The sequence below is a fragment of the Tachypleus tridentatus genome, chromosome 2 (genome assembly GCF_004210375.1).
Source record: "Tachypleus tridentatus isolate NWPU-2018 chromosome 2, ASM421037v1, whole genome shotgun sequence".
Taxonomy (NCBI): Eukaryota; Metazoa; Arthropoda; class Merostomata; order Xiphosura; family Limulidae; genus Tachypleus; species Tachypleus tridentatus.
The window spans coordinates 66289747-66309559 of record NC_134826.1 but is presented as its reverse complement, the minus strand read 5'-3'; the positions used below and the strand labels follow the sequence as shown (position 1 = coordinate 66309559).

The 19813-nt window shown below is 37.7% G+C and overlaps 1 protein-coding gene across 2 annotated transcripts in view; it reads right to left on the bottom strand.

Moving 5' to 3' along the window:
• LOC143244064 (T-box transcription factor TBX1-like) overlaps window positions 1–19813 on the bottom strand; it is a 44043-nt gene that overhangs the window by 2019 nt on the left and 22211 nt on the right. For both annotated transcript variants that reach the window (XM_076488088.1, XM_076488087.1), the window contains 5 exons: window positions 12973–13089; window positions 12004–12160; window positions 7403–7555; window positions 3805–3872; window positions 2721–2854 (listed from right to left, as the gene is read on the bottom strand). In XM_076488088.1, the coding sequence (XP_076344203.1) occupies window positions 2721–2854; window positions 3805–3872; window positions 7403–7555; window positions 12004–12160; window positions 12973–13089 (629 nt within the window). The remainder of the gene's footprint in view (window positions 1–2720; window positions 2855–3804; window positions 3873–7402; window positions 7556–12003; window positions 12161–12972; window positions 13090–19813) is intronic.

Below are 19813 nucleotides of genomic sequence, written 5' to 3'. Positions count from 1 at the left end.
ATGCCATGCCGGGCCTAAAGAAACAGCTAAAATAAGAAGCACAACTCGAAAGGAAAAGTAATTTCCTATGTGATGTTTTAGGCTTAGAGTTTCATTAAGAACAAATGTAACTCACAATACAAAATATAGAGAGAAGGAGAAACACTGAAGGTTTGATATGATCTCTTTATTTCCATTTATTTGTTCACTTGACATCTTATGAAGACCTCCCTGCAGTATAAACATAACCATCTTTAAAGTCTGAACTACGAATCAGAGAGAGGGCGATCAACTAGCAGCATTCGCCGCCTGAAGAAAATACTCTTAACAGAATAGCGGGATTGAGTGTGTATTTTATAATTCTCTTAAAGATAAGAGTATAAGTCCCCCACTGGTACAGCGGTAAGTCCACGTATTTACAACGCTAAAATCAGGGGCTCAATTTCCGTCAGTGGACTCAGCAGATAGCCCGATGTGGCTTTGCTATAAGAAAAACACACACACATACACATTAAGAATATGAAGTGTGTTTGATAGGATCGTGTTTCCATCCCGACTCCCTCGGATTTATAGTCCTGACTCGATAACTAATAGGGTACGCTTAGACCATAGAAATTAGCACTGAAATGTGTAACAAACTACACAATAATTTGTGCCGTCACTTTTAATGACGTAGTACTGTGTGTTTTTATTTTAGGTTTTTAGGAGCATATTCTGAAAAATTCTACTGAAGACACTATTGTCGTCGATATAGTTAATCACAGTGCATAATTAAATGTAACTGAGAAGCGACAGTAGTGTAGGAAGAGCATCCTCACTTTTTATGTGTACCGGCAAAATTACACCAGAATTAGGAAAATTACTCTCAGGAATAACATGAGAATACATAGCATTTAACTCTAAACCCAAGGACTTCGACGGCCAGTAGGTAAGCCCTAGATTCCATTCATAGATGCGCCTGTGGTAGGCATTTCCTTGCTTCCCTCCGTTAAATGAACCTTGCCCCCCTCCCGACTTTTAATTTGCCTTCTATACACTCTGGGCAAGAAATTAATAAAACATATGTTGACTTCTCGTGTATGTCAAGTGACTGAAGTCTTACCCGAGTAAAAAACGTCGCAATTCAACGTATATCTTGTTGCATCTTAAACAAACATGATTAACCTTCATACTCTCCTGATATATTATTATCGACTGGATCAAACTGAACATAATATTATAGTCTCCAATAAACGTGATTCTTCAAACAGGTTTCACCAAAACTTAGTTAAAGATACGGTCCATGTATCAAAAGTACGTGTTTTGTTGTGTTTTTTTCATTGAAAACATGCAAGTATCCACATCAGAATATCAATCGCCGATACAGTAGATGTATCAATACAATGGTTAACTTGATGTACCATGAAATTTCTGGAGAAATAATTTAAGAGATCTAATAAAGTTTGTTTATTTGTTTTCCAATTTCCCGCAAAGCTACACGAGGGCTATCTGCGTTAGCCGTCCATAATTTAGTAGTGTAAGACTAGAGGGAAGGCAGCCAGTCATCACCACCCACCGCTAACTCTTAGGCCACTCTTTCACTAACGAATAGTTGGATTGGTCGAAACATTATGTGCCCCCACGGCGAAAAGGGCGAGCATGATTAGTGTGACAGGGATTCGAACCCGTGACCCTCATATTACGAGTCAAGCACCCTAACCACCTGATCATGCAGGTCGAAACCACAGTGGGTTTGACCGTCACATGATAACGCCCCTACAGCATATTTGGTGTGACGAGGATTCGAACTCGTGACCCTCAGATTACGAGTCGAGTGTCTTAACCAGCTGGTTATGCCGGGCCTTTTTTGTGAAGAATCAACATAACGTAGAAGTTCTGTTTGCACGATTTTCTTCATTAAGAGTCATATAATTTAGTTCACGATTACACAAAGTTCTTTTTTTTTTACATTTAGCTCCTCTGTCTTAATTGTTTCCACATTTTAACCTGCGCAGACCTTGGGTTTCTCAGCACACTTGTGCTTGATTCACAATCTGAGGGTCATGGGTTCAAATTCTCATCACGTCAAACATGTTCACCCTTTCAGCCATGAGTGCATTATAATGTATGGTCAATCCCACTATTCGTTGGCAAATGAGTAGACCAAGAGGTGGCGCAGACATCCCTCGTGTAGCTTTGCGCGAAATTAAAAAAACAAAAACAAAGAAACAAATTCTCAGCACTCACAGATGGAACTTTCTAGAGAGTTTGACGGCACGAGAGTACGTGTTACAACAACGAGCACGTCAAGAAGGCGCATTATATTCGCGATTCGATGCAAATAAGAGTTTGATGTCTTTATCATAAAACCTGGTCATTTTGTGTGTCGCGAGAACTTTTCTTGAAAAGTGTCCTGGTAGGAACGGAACGTCTGGTTACTCTAACATTAAAGGGTCGAACAAAACTTCTGAGAACCCTTAAAATACAGACACCATCTTTCAATATGAAAACTAATGGCTGAATTCTGCAAGAAACGTAACGATCTTCGAATAAAATTTTGCACATCTTTAAGCAATACTTTTATTGCAAGAAAACCTTAGACAGAATAGAGTGTCGTTTATATGTCGCGGATTTGCTATTTGGCAGCTTGTACTTTCGCACTAAATGATGAAAATGGATTTACATAACACCAGGGAAATCTGGACTGGAAACAAGTAGGATCACAGAACCAAACAGAATCGTGTTAATAACCTATGACTCACCTATTTCCTCTTTGGTCACTAATGACTCCTGAGAAAGGCCCAGATGATGGAGTGAGCTTGGTCGTTGTGGATTCCGTAATTTATGTGTTGGTGGAAGTCTCGGGAGTATGACTGGTACTGCCGACGTAGCGGGCCTGCAAAAAATAGATATATTGTTAAAAAATGGCACAAAAACAAACTGAATAAACATTTGACCAAAGATGTATAATTCCAATAACTTGTGTCCATTAAAAATAATAAGAATAAAGTGCACGTTGTTATTAGCATTTTAACAGCTCACTTCTGTACAAAGTTTCCACGTGACTATTAATTAGAACAATTTTTTAAATTAGTTTCTTCAAAACTTTATTTGAAAATATTACGTTCACCCTTCTAGTTCTGTATTACCACATTCCTTTTCGCCCAGGCTTTGAATAAATCGGTTTCATTCGACTTAAAATAATTTTAAATGCTATCTTTATGCGTTTGGTTTCAAGCAGTCCAAATCCAAACGGTGGCAGAGATTTTTCCTTAAGATGTTGTTGTTCTGAATTAAGCATAAACTACACAATGGGGTGTCTGTGCTCTGCCCACCACGGGTATCGAAACCCGGTTTTTAGCGTTGGAAGTCCGCAGACATACCGCTGAGCCACTGGGAGGCTGTTGCTTAAGATCTATTAGGCCTCACAGAAAGTCTCTGGCCTGAAAAACTACGCGGAATGGCCAGAAACTTAAATGTCACTTCACAACAACAACAAAACCATGACAGGTATTTAGTTTTTGACGAAAGGTATCAAGCTGGGGTGTTCAGGTATACGATTACCCCCCCCCTTTTCGCTCATGTCTCTTAACTCCACGCGATGAAGAGTTTTAAGCTAAATGAAATAACCTCTGTGGTTAATTTTTTGTATTCACTGAATGCTCTGTTGTACAGCGGGTGAGACGTTTAAAGATGCCGGCCAGAAACCACCAGTAAAGCCGCGAAGAGAGCCGTGGTAGTCGGTGAATACTTTCATATGATATACAAATTCTTTACCATTTTCTCAAAGGAATCTATTCTTTAGACAAAACTAAATAAAGACAATATATTTTTTTTTTACTTTACCAGCTTTGGTTGTCTCCTTCTCGGAATCCTTTTGCGAATGGATTGCTAGCTATTTTCAGTTGGGTTATCTATAAAAGTCGAAAAATACCAGGTGCTCAGAACATATGTCCTCTACAACAGTGTGGTAGACATATATCATAAATCATTCTATCCTATATCCTATTCATACTTTAAAAACAAAACAGAAAAACATTCAAAACCTAGGCTACATTTTATAATCCCACATCATAACTTGTACCATGGGATTTTTTCAATTAGTGCAGCGTTTTTTTTCATTTGTTTCGGTTTGTTTTTTAAGTTCTAACAAATTAATATATATATATATTATGAAATGGAATCCCAGGTGTTCCTCTGTGTTGCAAGGTTTACTCAAAGATTTGATATCTAATATTTCATGGGAACAGTTGTATTATAGACAAAATAACTTTTTTGTGACATTATTTTATGACTGTCATAGAAAGTGGAGGTGTCATCCAACTTCTGGAGTTCAACTTATGTGTTGTTGTTTTTTTTAATTTTGCGCAAAGCTACACGAGGACTATCTGCGCTAGCCGTCCCTAATTTTGCAGTGCAAGACTAGAGGGAAGACAGCTAGTCATCACCACCCACCGCCATCTATTGGGCTACTCTTTCACCAACGAATAGTGCGATTGACTGTAACATTATAACGCCCTCACGGCTGAAAGAGCGAGCATATTTGGTGTGACTGGGATTAGAAACCGCGACCCTCGGATTACGAGTTAAGCGCCTTAACCCACCTGGTCATGCCGGGCCCCGTTTAACTTGTGAAAAACGCAATTTTGGTGGTTCCAAGAAGATTGTTTTTGACTTTGGAAGAGTTCTTTATTAAGTGCTCAATATTTCATTTTTAGTTTTTATCTTCTATTTCAGTGCAACATCTAACTAAGTTTTGTTTTACTTCTCATTGTATTTTATATTAAACAGTTCCAGCCATTAATTGTGATCAGTTTTGATTCGTTTTATTACAACCGTAGCATTTATTATTAACCGTTTATTTAGATTCACTGTTTGGCCTTATCTGTTACTATGTGTTTTCTTTCATCGTAGAATCTTTCATTTTAGCTCGTCGTCTCCTGGTGGAAAAACGATAAATTTGCAAAGTTACATCGCTTAAATCCAGGGTCCGATTCCATTTGATGGACATAATAGATAACCTAATGTGACTTTGATCTTAAAAAAACAAACTTTCATATAACCGTTAACAACTCATTATTCAATTTCTTTCTGCAGACGAGGTCTTCGCGTCAGCATACAGCAATACACTGCAATATATTTGTAAATATAACTTATCATTGTGGGTTTTCAATACATAACACTGTTTTCAGTTACGATAGTGCCCACTAGCATGCTGCCTTGTACGTTGTATGTTTAAAAGTATTTATTAGGCTTTAATTTGTATTAGCACTGAAAAGGTTTAGTAAAGCCTCGTATAACCAACATCTTTAAGCAATTTGCAATATGCACTTGTTTTGCCTTTGGATGAGCTTTGACTCTTATGGTAATATAATAACAACAATGTATCTTTGTGTTCGGAAAGTTCTTTCACAACGCCAATCAACAAAGATCTCTGTGAAACTCTAGAAAGCGACACCTATCAACATTTATGAAGTTAACGGTTATGCATGTGATGAAACAGGTTTTAGCATGAAAGCGATATTGTTAATTCATCATCATTATTCGGAAAAAGATCGACAAAAACTACACGATTTATAATTAAAACAGACATAAATAGGTCGTACATTTAGATACTGCAGATATTAACCATGGAACACGTTACTAACTCAGAAACTTATTAGCTTGTTCTCAACAGTTAAATTATGTGAATCACACAATTTTTCTCTCAAAACAGTTTATTTTCGTTTAATTAAAAAAACAAATACTGCATCCATGCTAAGTTGTTTTTTCTTTGTTTTTTTCAGAGGAATTCGCATTTAGGAATGCTACTCGAAATAGTATTTTAAAACCTTGGTAACCAAACTTCACTTTCGCATTGAATAAATCTTCTGCGTCTTGGTTTTCGTTGCTGACGCACATCAGTAAAAAAACAACAACACACTTTTGTAAAACTAGCAGCTTAATATAAGGATCATGACTGTTATCTGGCTGGATTCAGGTCAGATCCAACACCATATCGATCAAGAAAATACTCTAGAAAGCATAAAGCACAATAGTAAACATTAGTAAACAAGTTTAGTTACATTAGTTCATCTGATTCCAACGCAGCTTTTAAATTTTCAGTTCCATACCAGATGATAAGGGCGCTCGATTCCTAATCTGAGAGTCTCGGATTAGAATCCCCGTCACACCAAACATGCTCGCCCTTTCAGTCGTGGAGACGTTATAAAGTAACGGTCAATCCCACTATTTGTTAGTAAAACGGTAGCCCAAGAGTTGGTGGTTGTTGTTGGTGACTAGTTGCCTTCCCTCTCTCTAGTCTTACACTGCTAAATTAGTGACGGCTATCATAGATAGCCCTCGTGTAGCTTTGCGCGAAATTTGAAAAACAAACAAACAAACAGGCAGATGAGACGTTGCGAATGTCTTTTGAGGCATAATTATAACTAACTATAGGCCTAATAATAACGTTCAGTACTGATATTGTTGCTTCAGGTTTAAGTTTTTGAAAGCTACGTTACAGCTAAGTAGAGGCAAAAATCGGGTCATAACTATTTAGCAAGACTTTATAAACTTTATATATGTATAAACATTAATATTATCTAAGCAGTTAAGTCTATGTTTGCATTAAAAAGGAAGGACTACATTGGGTGGGGGATTGGTATAATATTGGTTCAAACAGTTTGATCAGGATTTCATTGTAGTGTAATTTGTCTGTTGTGCTACAAATATTGCGTTACTGATTTGAGCTTTAAATACCATAATGATCCCCTCCCAGTGGACTTACAACGCTAGAATCCGAGTTTTATACCCGTACGTAGTAGGCAGAGCACAGACAGGTCATTATTTTGCTTTGTGCTTAACTTCAAGCAAACGGTACCATAATGAGGATGGAGCGTCAACTTTCGGAGGTAATGTTTTCTTACTCACTTCCCCAGTGGTCAGGCTTTTTTATTTTTCTTTCTATGTATCTTAGGTAGTAACCTTTCACCTTTCAATGTCGTTGCAGTGACCTTCTCACAAATGTCTGCAGTCACTGAAGGGTGATATGTGTTGAGCACCCACATATTTTTTTATTTATATATTTTTCTCATTTCATTCTATATATTTGTTAGTTGCATGTGACACCTTGCGGATGGACGCTAAGACAACTAAATTGTGTATCTCCATAAATTATGTGGGTCTTATTTCCGCTGTTACATCCAAAAACCAGGACACATCTTACATCTCGGAAAACTTTGTTTTACTGTGCAGTGTTTTGGCGTTATAACTTTGTTCTAAAGATATATATGTATATTTTTCATTTGTTTCGTATTATACCGCTAGTTTGTTAAAGAAATAATACGTGAATTAAACAAAGAAAAAAAGGCGTGTGAGAGTCGAATTATAACCGACGAAAACAATATTTGTAATGAAAAGTTTTCCGAAGAGTGATCGGAAAATAATAACAACATTGACTCACCCTGTGGTTTTGGTACGCTGTTACTGCTATAAATTTTGTCTCCGGGAATAGGAACGTTTTGAAGTTTTGTGTCCAACTCGGGTCTTCATTTTTAAGGTTTCGATACAAAACATGAAACCTCGGTTGATAGCGATGCATGGAATTCAAGATGATCTGCATATAAATAACATTCAGGTAAGGTGTGTCATTTTAGGCCCAGGGTAAATTACAAATTACAGTAGTCTTAAGTATCGTGTAAGTTAGAGTCAATAAAAATAAAACAACTTGTAACAATGAGAATAAGGTTACAACAACTTCCATAATAGTTGGTATTGTGGGAGAAAATTTGATAAAAAACTAAAATATTAAAAATGATCTAGTAAATAAAAGTTTAGAAAAGATATGAACAGTTCGGATATACAGATATATTAACGTTCTTGAACAGTTTTATTAATAAAAACAATTGCAGTGTTATCTGTTATATTTTGATTTGGTTTGTTTTGAATTTCGCGCAAAGCCACATGAGGGCTATCTGCGCTAGCCGTCCGTAATTAAGCAATATAAGACTAGAGGAAAAGCAACTATCTAGTCATCAACCCCCACCGCCAACTCTTGAGCTACTCTTTTACCAACGAATAGTGGGATTGACCGTAAAATTATAACTCCCAACGGTTGTGGACGAGCATGTTTGGTGTGACGGGGGTTCGAATCTGCGATCCTCGGATTACAAGTCAAGTGCTTTAACCACCTGGCCATGCCGAGCTTATATTTTGGAGTTTAATAGCTTTCTGGTTAAATATACACACTCGTATTTCATATATATATTATATACCATAATATAATTAGTCCTAGAAATAATGGGCCAGGCGTGACCAGGTGGTTAAGGTACTCGACTCGTAAACTGAGAGTTAAGGGTTCGAAACTCCAACACACCAAACATGCTCGACCTTTCAGTCGTGGGGGCGTTATAATGTGACAGTCAATCCCACTATTCGTTTGTAAAAGTGCAGCCCAAGAGGTGGTGGTGGATGGTGACGATTAGCTTCCTTCCATCTAATCTTACACTGGAAAATTAGGGACGGCTAGCGCAGGTAGCTCTCGTGTAAATTTGCACGAAATTCAAAACAAACCATGCGCAGATAGCCTAGTTGCTTTGTGCCATAAAACGCCAAAACAAAACAAGCCTATGAATAATGAATTTTACATACGAATCTCGCAGCTTGTTTAGTTTATTTTATAAACTATCTGTGCACCAACTTGTTCGTAGGTTTATACTTTGTTGTGCATCTTTTATCTTCTCATTTTATGTATATGTTTTTATTATTATTAGTTATGATAGGTATGTGAAGTTTTCATATAAAAGGCAGCCAAGAAAGTCGATATGTTTATTACGTTCTAGATACCGGAAAGGTTATCGATACTGTAAGTTAAGTGGAAGAAACCGAGACTAGCGTTAATGTTAAGGTTACATCTATAATGTTAAATCTAAAAGCAAGTACAACACGTCTGGTTGAGAGTTTTGAAACAACCTAGACGCAATCAATGCAGTGAGAACAACCCAGTACATTCCCGAGACACAATAGATACTAAAAGACGGAATCATACAATCTCCAGAGAGTTTTTGGGGATCTTCAATATTGAATGTCAAAAAGGAAGATACACCAAGGTTCTGAGTTGATTTGAGATTGATTATTCGTATTCACGTCTTTCCCACTATGATCATATGAATTTATGGACATGTAGAAGATTCTCGTTAGTTCAACACTTTAGATCTGACATCTAGCAAGTCAAGATGGATGATAAGAGCAGACCTAAGATCACTTTGAACGTGGTAGATGGTTTGCATTAGTTCTGTATAACATTAATGCTACTTTTGGAATCCTCAACGGCAGGATGTTCATCAAGTTTCAATCGTCTTGGTTTCCTTGCCATTGGACTCAAGTGTTGACTGCCAATGATCGTGTGTCTGCTGGTGTGCAACATCATTCACACGTTAAATCACCTCACGCACAGGCGTCTTCCAAGTTTAACAAAGCTTCTAATTAAGACCCGCCACGCAAGCGGTGGATATCTGATTCAGTCGTTGAGCTCTTGGATTGAAGCAGGGGAGCTCTTCGGCAGCGTCATCCACGACTGAAGCCGTTTTTAAGATCCACCATTCTTCCTGCCAGTGGATGCTCTGCAAAGTTCATCACTATCTTGCGCCTTCTCTATGACGGAATGAAGGCAGTGGTTCAAACTGATGGAGGCCTAACAGAATCTTTTCCTGTCAATCGCACCAAACGTCTTCACCATTTTTATTTCTGCCATCATGTATCTCATAGAGCCAAGATTATTACCAGGCGTCGAAATCGAATACCGGACAGACGGAAAGCTCTTCAGGCCTATCCTCCTTAAGGCCAAGAACCGAACATCACTGACCTCTGTGATAGACCTGCAGTACGCTTACGACAATCAGGTGTCATCTCTCAGCGAACAGGAGCTTCAGGACATCCTTAACGTTCTTGACTTTGCCTACCGAAAAATGGGACTCTCTATCAACTTGACCAAGACCCAGATTCTCCATCAACCAGCACCTGCGACGGTTAGCCCTGTATCGCCTGCTGTCAAGCTACAAGACCAGCTCCTATAAAACGTCAGCGGTTTCTGCTATCTGAAAAGCCATCTCTCATCCTCTGCAGAAATCAACTGCAAAATCCAGTATTGTCTGAAATGTGCAGAAGCTGCCTTTGGACGTCTCCTAACACGAGTATTCCAAGATAGAGACATTAGGACAGTCACCAAGATGCTCGTATACAAGACAGTTGTTATCTTCACCCTCCTGTACGGATCTAAAACATGGGTCACACATAGTCGACACCTGAACCAGCTGGAACGCTTCCACCAAAGGTACCTCCAGAGTATCTTGAAGAGGAATACAGAACCAACCTCAGCGTCCTTGAAGAAGCCACCATCATCAAGAGCCTCCTCCGATGGACAGGCCACATGCTCCGAATGGATGACAGCCAACTCCCGAAACAACTCTTGTATGGTCAACTAAAAAATGAGAAACGAATGAGAGGAGGACAGAAGAAGCGGTTCAAGGATGGCCTGAAAACAACACTCAAGAGCTGCAACATCGATGTTGACAACTGGGAAACTCTCGCTCACGACCAAACCACCTGGAGATCCCTTATCCATCAGGGAGCAAATTCTTTGAGTCATCAAGAAGACAACATTTTGAAGAGAAGCGAGAGAAGAGGAAACAACGCCAGCTACTAATGAAACTTCTCCTTCCCTCTGAAGTGACCCGCACTTTCTGTGCAGCAAGGATTGGCTTTATCAGCCATCTCTGGATACATGTATGAACTTGGAGGACCATCATCCTCGACTTCGAGAGATTGCCATGACGATGACTACCACTTTGGAGAAGTAAACAGAGCTTAAAACAAATGGACTGCAATGGGAGGAGTGCCTGTTCTTTGTCAACAATGTTTTGATGTTTGGTTGCACATTGAAATCTGTGGCTGAGGACCTGGAAATGGAATTTTGATGGATAAAAAGAGCAGGATTGAAATTAAAGCCAGGAGAACTTATACTCACGTGCACAGAAGCTGAAATTCCTAATCATATTCTAGACAAATATAAAATCTACATATCCTCCTAATGAAGTAGTGATGAATACCTCGCAAGAAGTTCGTAACGTTTTTGTTTTGCATCACAATGTCAATGTGTTGTAGCGAATTTCTCTAAAATGGCAGCACCATTGTCCGCTCCCACTAAAACTGAGATGTACTTTGGATGGACTAAAGAATGTGAAGAAATATTCCAATCCTGAAGCTTGCTTTAGTGAAAACTCTAGTACTTGTTTATCCATGACAAGACAGTGAGTTTCTATTGGCAGTGGAAATGGAAACATTGTTATCACAATAAAAGGACTGAAAATAACGTGTAATTATATACTAGTCATAAAATCAGGGGCATTGAATTCAGGTACTATACGAGAAGAAAGAACTGCTTACGGTTGTAGTTTGAAACAGAGGGGAAGGAAAATGTGGCATACAGTCATACCATGAGTTTTCTGCAGTCTTATTTTAATGTGGAATTTTCCAGTTCTTTTTATTCTAGGTATGCACAGTTTTCACACAAGGTGAGTTCATGAAAGTCATTTAGTTGATATTTTTGCATTTTATCACCACTTGAAAATAACACATGGCCTGACCATGAGGGTACAGCTATGAAGATCGACAGTAGTGTTCTCCAACGTTAGATCAGGTAATATCTCGAGGTTACAACTCTTATATTTGAATGGAATACCAGTCACACGGATAGTACTAGTCTCTTTGTTCAGGGTTAAGATATTAAAAACTGAAAGGTTTACTTGTAATATTTGAAAGATTATATATATAAAAAAAGCTCTCTCTATTATTTGTTAGAAAATCCAGTTCTAACGTTTAAAATTTGAACAGTTATATTTCTTAAATATTTCCCTCATTGACTCAGTGGTAAATCTGAAGGATTATAACGCTAAAAAAAACAACTTTCGATGCCCATGATGGGCATAGCGCAGATAACCCATTGTGTATCTTTGCCCTGAACTACAAACAAATCTTTAGACCTCTTTTGTTTTCTCTCATACTTACGTAGCCGTTGCTATCCATTTGGTTATTGGTCAGTTTCAGTCTGTCAAAAGAAACTAACTGCTTCATCCATTGGCTACCTTTAGCAGGAGAATCCGGATGAACGTGAATCCGGGGGGGCATGACCGAATCTGCTTTACCAGACACCACCCATGTAGAACTGCATTGGAAAGCATAACATAAGAAACCTAAACTCACATAATAACACGGACTGTAAGCAGTTTAATAAAGAGCGTGTTAGTTAGTTAGTTAGTTATCACCATTAGATTCCATCTAGGAACATAGGGCCGCAATCGCTTGCGGATTCTTCAACAAGTATTTAAGTGAGTAGGTTGTTAGCCCACTGCACCGAGCCGTCCCTAATTTAGCAGTGTAAGACTAGAGGGAAGGCAGCTAGTCATCACCACCCACCGCCAACTCTTGGGCTACTCTTTTACCAACGAATAGTGGGATTGACCGTCACTATATAACGTCCCCACGGTTGGGAGGGCGAGCATGTTTGGCGCGACGCGGGCACGAACCCGCGACCCTCGGATTAAGAGTCGCACGCCTTACGCACTAGGCCATGCCAGGCCCAAAGAGCGTGTTGTCTTGATTATTTTTGTTAGACGGGCATGTTTCCCACTAGTATTATATAATCAAAATCCACAATATGCTCTCACAGATAACCATAAAAAACATATTCACAAAAAAACAAATCGTACTTTTCTTGAATGTTAACTACAAAAAAGCCTGATTATATATTTTTTATCAAACACTGATATCCTGGTGATAATTGCCAATGCTAATTTCCAGTCAAAGGTTACAGTTCGATTGATCATACTGTTATATAACTACGATTGTTTTTAAATATTTATTCTGTTTTCTGTTGGTGTAAAAATTACAATATATCACATGAAAAAAGTTGTTTTTTTAACTGACAAGGAATTTTTTTGTATGACTGCCTCGGATGCAAAAGAAGACAAATTCTACCTTTGAAAAGAATATCTGTATCGTTTATCATCCACAGGTGCAAAGTCCATCATCATCATATACTCCGCCAGAGGGTCCATACCGTACAATTTCACTTGAAAAGACGGAAACATCCTCCTATGAAAAAACGTAAAAACGAATGTTTTATATTAAATAGTTTCTTTTGAATTTCGCGTAAAGCTACACGAGGGCTATCAGCCCTAGCGGTCCCAAATTTAGCAATGTACGACTAGAGGGAAAGCAGCTATACATCATCACCCATTGCCAACTTTTGGGTTACTCTTCTACCAAGGAATAGTGGGAATGACCGAAACATTATAACGGCAAGTATGTTTGGTGTGACAGGGATTCGAACCCGCAACCCTCAAATTACGAGTCGAGCAACATAAACCACCTGGCTATGCCAGGTCACAATAGTTTATATAGAACACTTAAACAGTGCTAATAATAATAACAAAAACTAGGTAGCTTCAGAATATAATTAGATTGTAACAAAATAGATACAAAACTGATCTCAAATATCTATTAGTTTTATAACAGGTTGTGCTGAGTTCACCGCCTAACCCTAAGTTCTACCGTTGTAAATCCCCAGATTTACCGTTCATGCTTGGAAGAAAAGGAAAAAACGTCTCAATATGTACCATTTGCTTTAGCACAAATTACATCATGGGACTATCTGTGGCGTGTCCGCCACGGGGATGGAATCCCGAGTTCTAGCTTTATTTAGATGAATACAGATAACACCTGGAGATCGCAACAGTCAGGGACTCTCTGTTGTTGCTTTCTTTCCTCGTTCTGGAGGCCCGGCATGGCCCAGTGGGTCAAGGCGTTCGACTCACAATATGAGGGTCGCGGGTTCGAATACCAGTCGCACCAAAGATGCTCGCCCTTTTAGCCGTGAGAGCGTTATAATGTGACGGTCAATCCCACTATTCGTTGGTAAAAGAGTAGCCTAAGAGTTGGCGGTTGGTGGTGATGACTAGCTGCCTTCCCTCTAGTCTTACACTTCTAAATTAGGGACGACTAGCGCAGATAGCCCTCGAGTAGCTTTGCGCGAAATTAAAAAAAAACAAAAAAAAAACAATCCTCGTTCTGTTTTCTACCGGTCGGATTTCGACCCATGTAGAGGGCATAGATAGTACCATTGTGAAGCTTAGCAATTGAACAACAAGAAAACAAATCTACCAATCAGCTGCACAAACACGAAAGAGATTTCTTTGGTACCTAATTATTGTATAATTTATGTAAACAAAGTGTCCTTGCAACACATGGGGGTTCAAACCTCCACAGCCGAACATATTTGCGAATTCATTCTTGGAATCATTATAAAATGATAGCCAGTCCCACGTGTTAATAAAAGACTAAATCAAGAGCTGGCGATGATTGGAGATGACTAGTTGATTTGATTACTAAATTAGGGACAGCTACCCGCAGAAGATATGGATGCCACCAGACCAAATCTGACCCAGAATCATCGATAATGTATCATTATGTGAGATGCTTGAGCAGTTGCGAGTGGCCTTAGTGTCAAATTTGAAGTCAGATCCCAAAACACTTGCGCTTTTATTAAAATTATGCTTAATAAACTGTTGTTTTTTTATCTGCCAGCAAAATAAATTTAAAAGTGTGAACAGCTGAGCTAATATTTTTCAAGGACTCGAATCTAGATTCAAACTTTTTTATAAGAACGAGATGTTTTGTATGTGTGTGTCGTAAGATGATTTAATTATTCCTTATCAAAATCCCACTCCTCTTCCCGGTAACTCAGTAATAAGTCTGAAGACTTATAACGTTAAAAATCGAGTTTGGATACCCGTGATTGGCACATCATATGTGATCCACAGTGTTGTTTTGTGCTAACTACAAAACAAACAAATATTTCCTAAGTTAAAATTAATATATTATAAAAAAAATAAAAAATATTGTTTACCAGAAGCTGGTACACTAAGTTTTCTACAATAAAGCCAAAGTCCATTTATTGTAGGACTCTGGAATAAGAAATAGCAGTTTACCAGATAGAATGTTAGTTGCTTTTAATTTGAAATAGCAAACAGTTCATTGATATGCTTTTGTCATTTCATTAAGAAATTTAGAATATTAAAAAATGTCTCAACGATGCAGGATTAACCAATCGGCCCGGGAACGAATGTTCTAAGATGATCCAAAAACAAACGAAATTACGTTATTTGTTTACGTTCTTACAAGACTCGGGCATGGCCAGGTAGTTAAGGCATTCGACTCGTAATCTAAGGGTCGCGGGTTCGAATCCCCGTCACACCAAACATGCTCGCCCTATCAGAAGCGTTATAATGTGACGATCAAACCCACTATTCGTTGGTAAAAGAGTAGCTCAAGAGTTGGCAGTGGGTGATGTTGACTAGCTGCCTTCCCTATAGTCTCGCACTAATAAATTAGGGACGGCTAGCACAGATAGCCCTCGTGTAGCTTTGCGCGAAATTCAAACCAAATCTTCTTTTATAAATAGATTTATTTTGGAGGAATAGGTCTTTTGCACCCGACCCTCCTGGTTATCACAATTTCCAACATACTCAAACACCAATAAAGAAGAAGCGAAGCTTTATTTTACACCTTCGCCAAAACGTTTGTTAATCGGTTCTTTTACTGTCTTCCTTAATTTTGAACGATTTTATCACTTCATAATTTATTTATTTTTTGTGGTGAGTCCTCCAGATGTCTCAGCTTAAAATTGAGTTTCGAAACACGCGGTGGATAACGCACAGGTAGCATTGTGTAGCTTCGTGTTTATTAACATTTTTTTTTGGCGAACAGTTGATTAAACAGCGTATTGGAAAGCGCTCAGACTTTGTGAGATGTATTTCTTATTTTTTGGCTGCTTAAAGTTTGTTTCATTAATTTATCTGTTTCTCCATATCGATTTTCGCGTGTATGCACGAGTTTTATGAATTCTGATTTACGATAACATCCATAACTTAAATCTATACGATGGTTAAGGAACAGTTGTTGTTTTTTCGAATTCAGAGCATCAAGCTTAGTTACTATGACACTGTGTCTAGGTTTGTTGTTGGTGCTGGTAGTGTTGGTGATCATTTATTTGTTTTTGAATTTCGCGCAAAGCTACACGAGGGCTATCTGTGCTAACCGTCCCTAAATTAGTAGTGTAAGATTAGAGGGAAGACAGTAAGTCATCACAACCCACCGCCAACTCTTGGGCTACTCTTTTACCAATGAATAGTGGGATTGTCCGCACATTATAACGCCCCCACGTCTGAAAGGGCGAGCATGTTTGATGTGACGGGGATTCAAACCCGTCTGGTAGTCGTACTGTTGTTTTCGATGCTGGTGTGAATAATGCTTTCTTTCTTTATTTGTTTCAAGTTGAGCACAAAGCTACACAGTGAACTATCTGTTCTCTGTCATTCACGAGTATCGAAACTCGGTTTCTAGCATTGTAACTCCACAGACATACCGCTGTACCACAAGTAAGTTGGTTTTCTGTAGTATATGGCAAGTAGTTTGTATGAGGTTTTCTCATAATTTCTACCTTAGATTGGACTTCACCATGAAAACGTTTGTGACGTAAGGTTTCGTCAACGCTCTCATTCATTTCCGATTGTCATGTCATCTTATGTGGTAATATGACTTCTATAAGAAGCGGTGATGACTGGAGGGTTTAAGACGTTGATTGGTAAAAATAAAAAAAATGACTCTACTATACAGAATATTTTTTTATTTTTAAAATCCATCAAATATACAAAAGATTTTTTTTGTGTTTTTTTTCGTATAACAAAGCCACAAAGGGCTATCTGCTCAGTCCACCGAGGGGAATCGAACCCCTGATTTTAGCGTTATAAATCCGGAGACATACCGCTGTACTAGCGGGGACATTCAAAAGATACATCTGTATATAGCAGTAATGGTTTTAGAGGTTTCAGCGTTCCCATCTTTACCAGAATCAATACCATACACCTTGCTTTCTTCTAATCTAATTCTGTTTGACCTCTAAGGGCATTTTGTCCTTGTTATTATTCTTTTTCCAATTTCAACATCATTTCTTCGTTTCCAAATGATATAATTTGCTTTATTCGAACATGAATCTAAAGGTAAACAGCACCTACAATCACCACAATCTCCTTATTTTCTATGTTTATGTTCCTGACAAAGCATTTTACAGATTTTATTTATGAGTAGAGTTTGTTTGTTTTTTCAATAAAATATATAAAATTTTTTGAGACTGTAATATTGGACTACAGCAACGTGGTCTGGCACCTCCAATCAACTTTTCGGCTCTGATGTTTTTTCCCCCTAAATTTGGGAAGGTTCTTTTTGCGAGCGGAGGAGGGGGGTCTTAAAATAAATAGATGATTGAGGAAATAGAGGGTGTGTGTGAACTATAGTGGAAAGAAGCATCATTTGAGTGCAAACACACGCGCACATAATTTACCAGAAAATACTTTAGAAACACTCCGTTCAAAGTATTCGATTCAGGATGCAATTATTATGACAATTAATTAATAAATCGTAATCAGCTTTTCATTTATGACGATATCCTAACGAGGTTCTTACCTCACCAGAGGTCGATAGATTACACGTGACATGAACGGCTGACACTCAACGGTTATCGTGAGAAAGAAGTGAAAACATCAGAAGGCACCTACCTGGCTACAATGTAGAACGGTACGTGAACTTCCTACAATACCCGGAACATACTCTAGATCCAGCTGGTTTCCATTTCCGATCTCTCCACCCTCAATCTATTTGTCAAGCATTTTCGCCTCGTTTTGACATTTGACAAACACAGAGGGAAACGTACTGTGCTTAATGATGTATGCATACAATCATTTATCTCTCTCTATATTATATATATATATATACATACATATATCTATATGTATGCACATCCTGGTTTGCCATGTCATCGATTTCTGTAACGCCAAGGAGATTGTTTTAAACTTTTACGATATCAAGAGTCCGGTATAAGACAATGACAAAGTTGAGTCTGATATAAACCAATGTCAAAACTGAGTTTGGTATAAATCAGTGACGAAATTGAGTCTTGTGCGAAACAGTATAAGAATTGAGTCTGTTGCGAAACAATGTTAAAACTGTATAATTTGTTGCAAGACAATTTAAAAATTGAGTCTTGATGACGAGAAACCCATTTGAAATAAAAATATATCTCGGAACAGCTGGTATGGGTATTAACACTTTCATTGATAAGCAGAGAACAACGTTTCGACCTTCCTAGATCATCTCCAGGTTAACTAATCGTTATGAGATATAAAACTTGCGTCTGGAACAAAATAATGTCAAAGTTCATTTGTCCGTATAAACTTTCAATAGTCGTGGCTTTGTACATATTAACTAGCAAGTGTCTCTCAAATTTATTCACTATTTTAACCGCAGAATTGTAACTGTCTGCTCAATTATGGAACAATACTCAAATACTCCAAGTTTTCCACCCACTAAACTTTATCTTCTTTAATACAATTCGACAGGTTAATCATATCTGCAGCATTTCAACTCTGTAATTAAAATTAGCAAATAATACCAAGTTAGAAATATTCTTCTCACAAGCCACAGGGCGAGCGACTTAGTAAAAACGTTTTTTTTTATCTTTAAGGTAAATCATTCTTTAACCCTACGGTATCCCGCTGGTTCTGCGGTAAGTCTACAGATTTACAACGCTAAAATCAGAGGTTCGATTTCTCCTCGGTGGACTCAGCAGATAGTCTGATGCGGCTTTGATTATAAGAAAACACACACACACACTTTAAGCCTACAAAGAATGTAGAAAAGAAAACAATTTTATGTTGAGGAAAAATACTTTAATTCTGTATAGTAAATAGAAAAAGTAGTGTTATGTTTTAAGAAAAATTACTACTTGAATTTGTTGTACATGTAGAAAATTAATGTTTACTTTAAGATTAAAATGTTGTCTATGTCCGTAAAGGACTTAGAAAATACTGTCTTATTTTACGGTAATTTCTTTCATTTGAATTTCGCGCAAAGCTACACCAAGGCTATCTGCGCTCGCCGTCCCTAATTTAGCAATGTAAGATCAGAGGGAAGGCAGCTAGTCAACACCACCCACTGCCAACTCTTTGGCTACTTTTGTATCAAAAATAGTGGGATTGATCGAAATATTATGACGCCCCCATGGCTGAAAGGGCGAGTATGTTTGGTATAACAGGGACTCGAGTGCCTTAACCATCTGGCCATGCCAGGTCGACATTTTATGGTAAAATATTTATTTAAGTCTATGAATTACAAAGAAAGATAATATGTTATTTCCGGAAGATTAAAGTTTCTAAATTGTAAACGAAGATATAATGATTTATTTCACTCGAGCATTAATTTATTTTACTTTTTGCAAAATTGTATTTAAATTTAACAATGTATTAAATTTAATTTAAGAGAGTGATTTTATAGATGTATTTCATATATGTATTATATATATTCCATGGAATGTGATTTAGTATGTTTCTTGTGACATAGTAATTACCGAGTACATAACTATTTACTTTTAGGCCTAGGAAGTATATTTCCTGATCCTAATCCTTATTTACCACAAACATCATTTTGCTTTCTTGTTCAGAGGACATTTTTTATATGTCTGTAAGGAATACAGTAAATATGTTTTATATGCATTCGTTAGTAATTTAGTGAAGAGTTATATCTGTTTTCAGAATTCGTATGTTCTTTAAACCAGTTGGCAATTTAAAACCCTTTTTTCCAAAAAATAATGTATGCATATATCCTTAACCTGGTGGTGTTAAACAAAAAATATTTCTATAAAACTTTAGAGAAAGGATCGTCTTAATACATTCATTTTATTAAATTGTGTTTTGTTTTTATATGA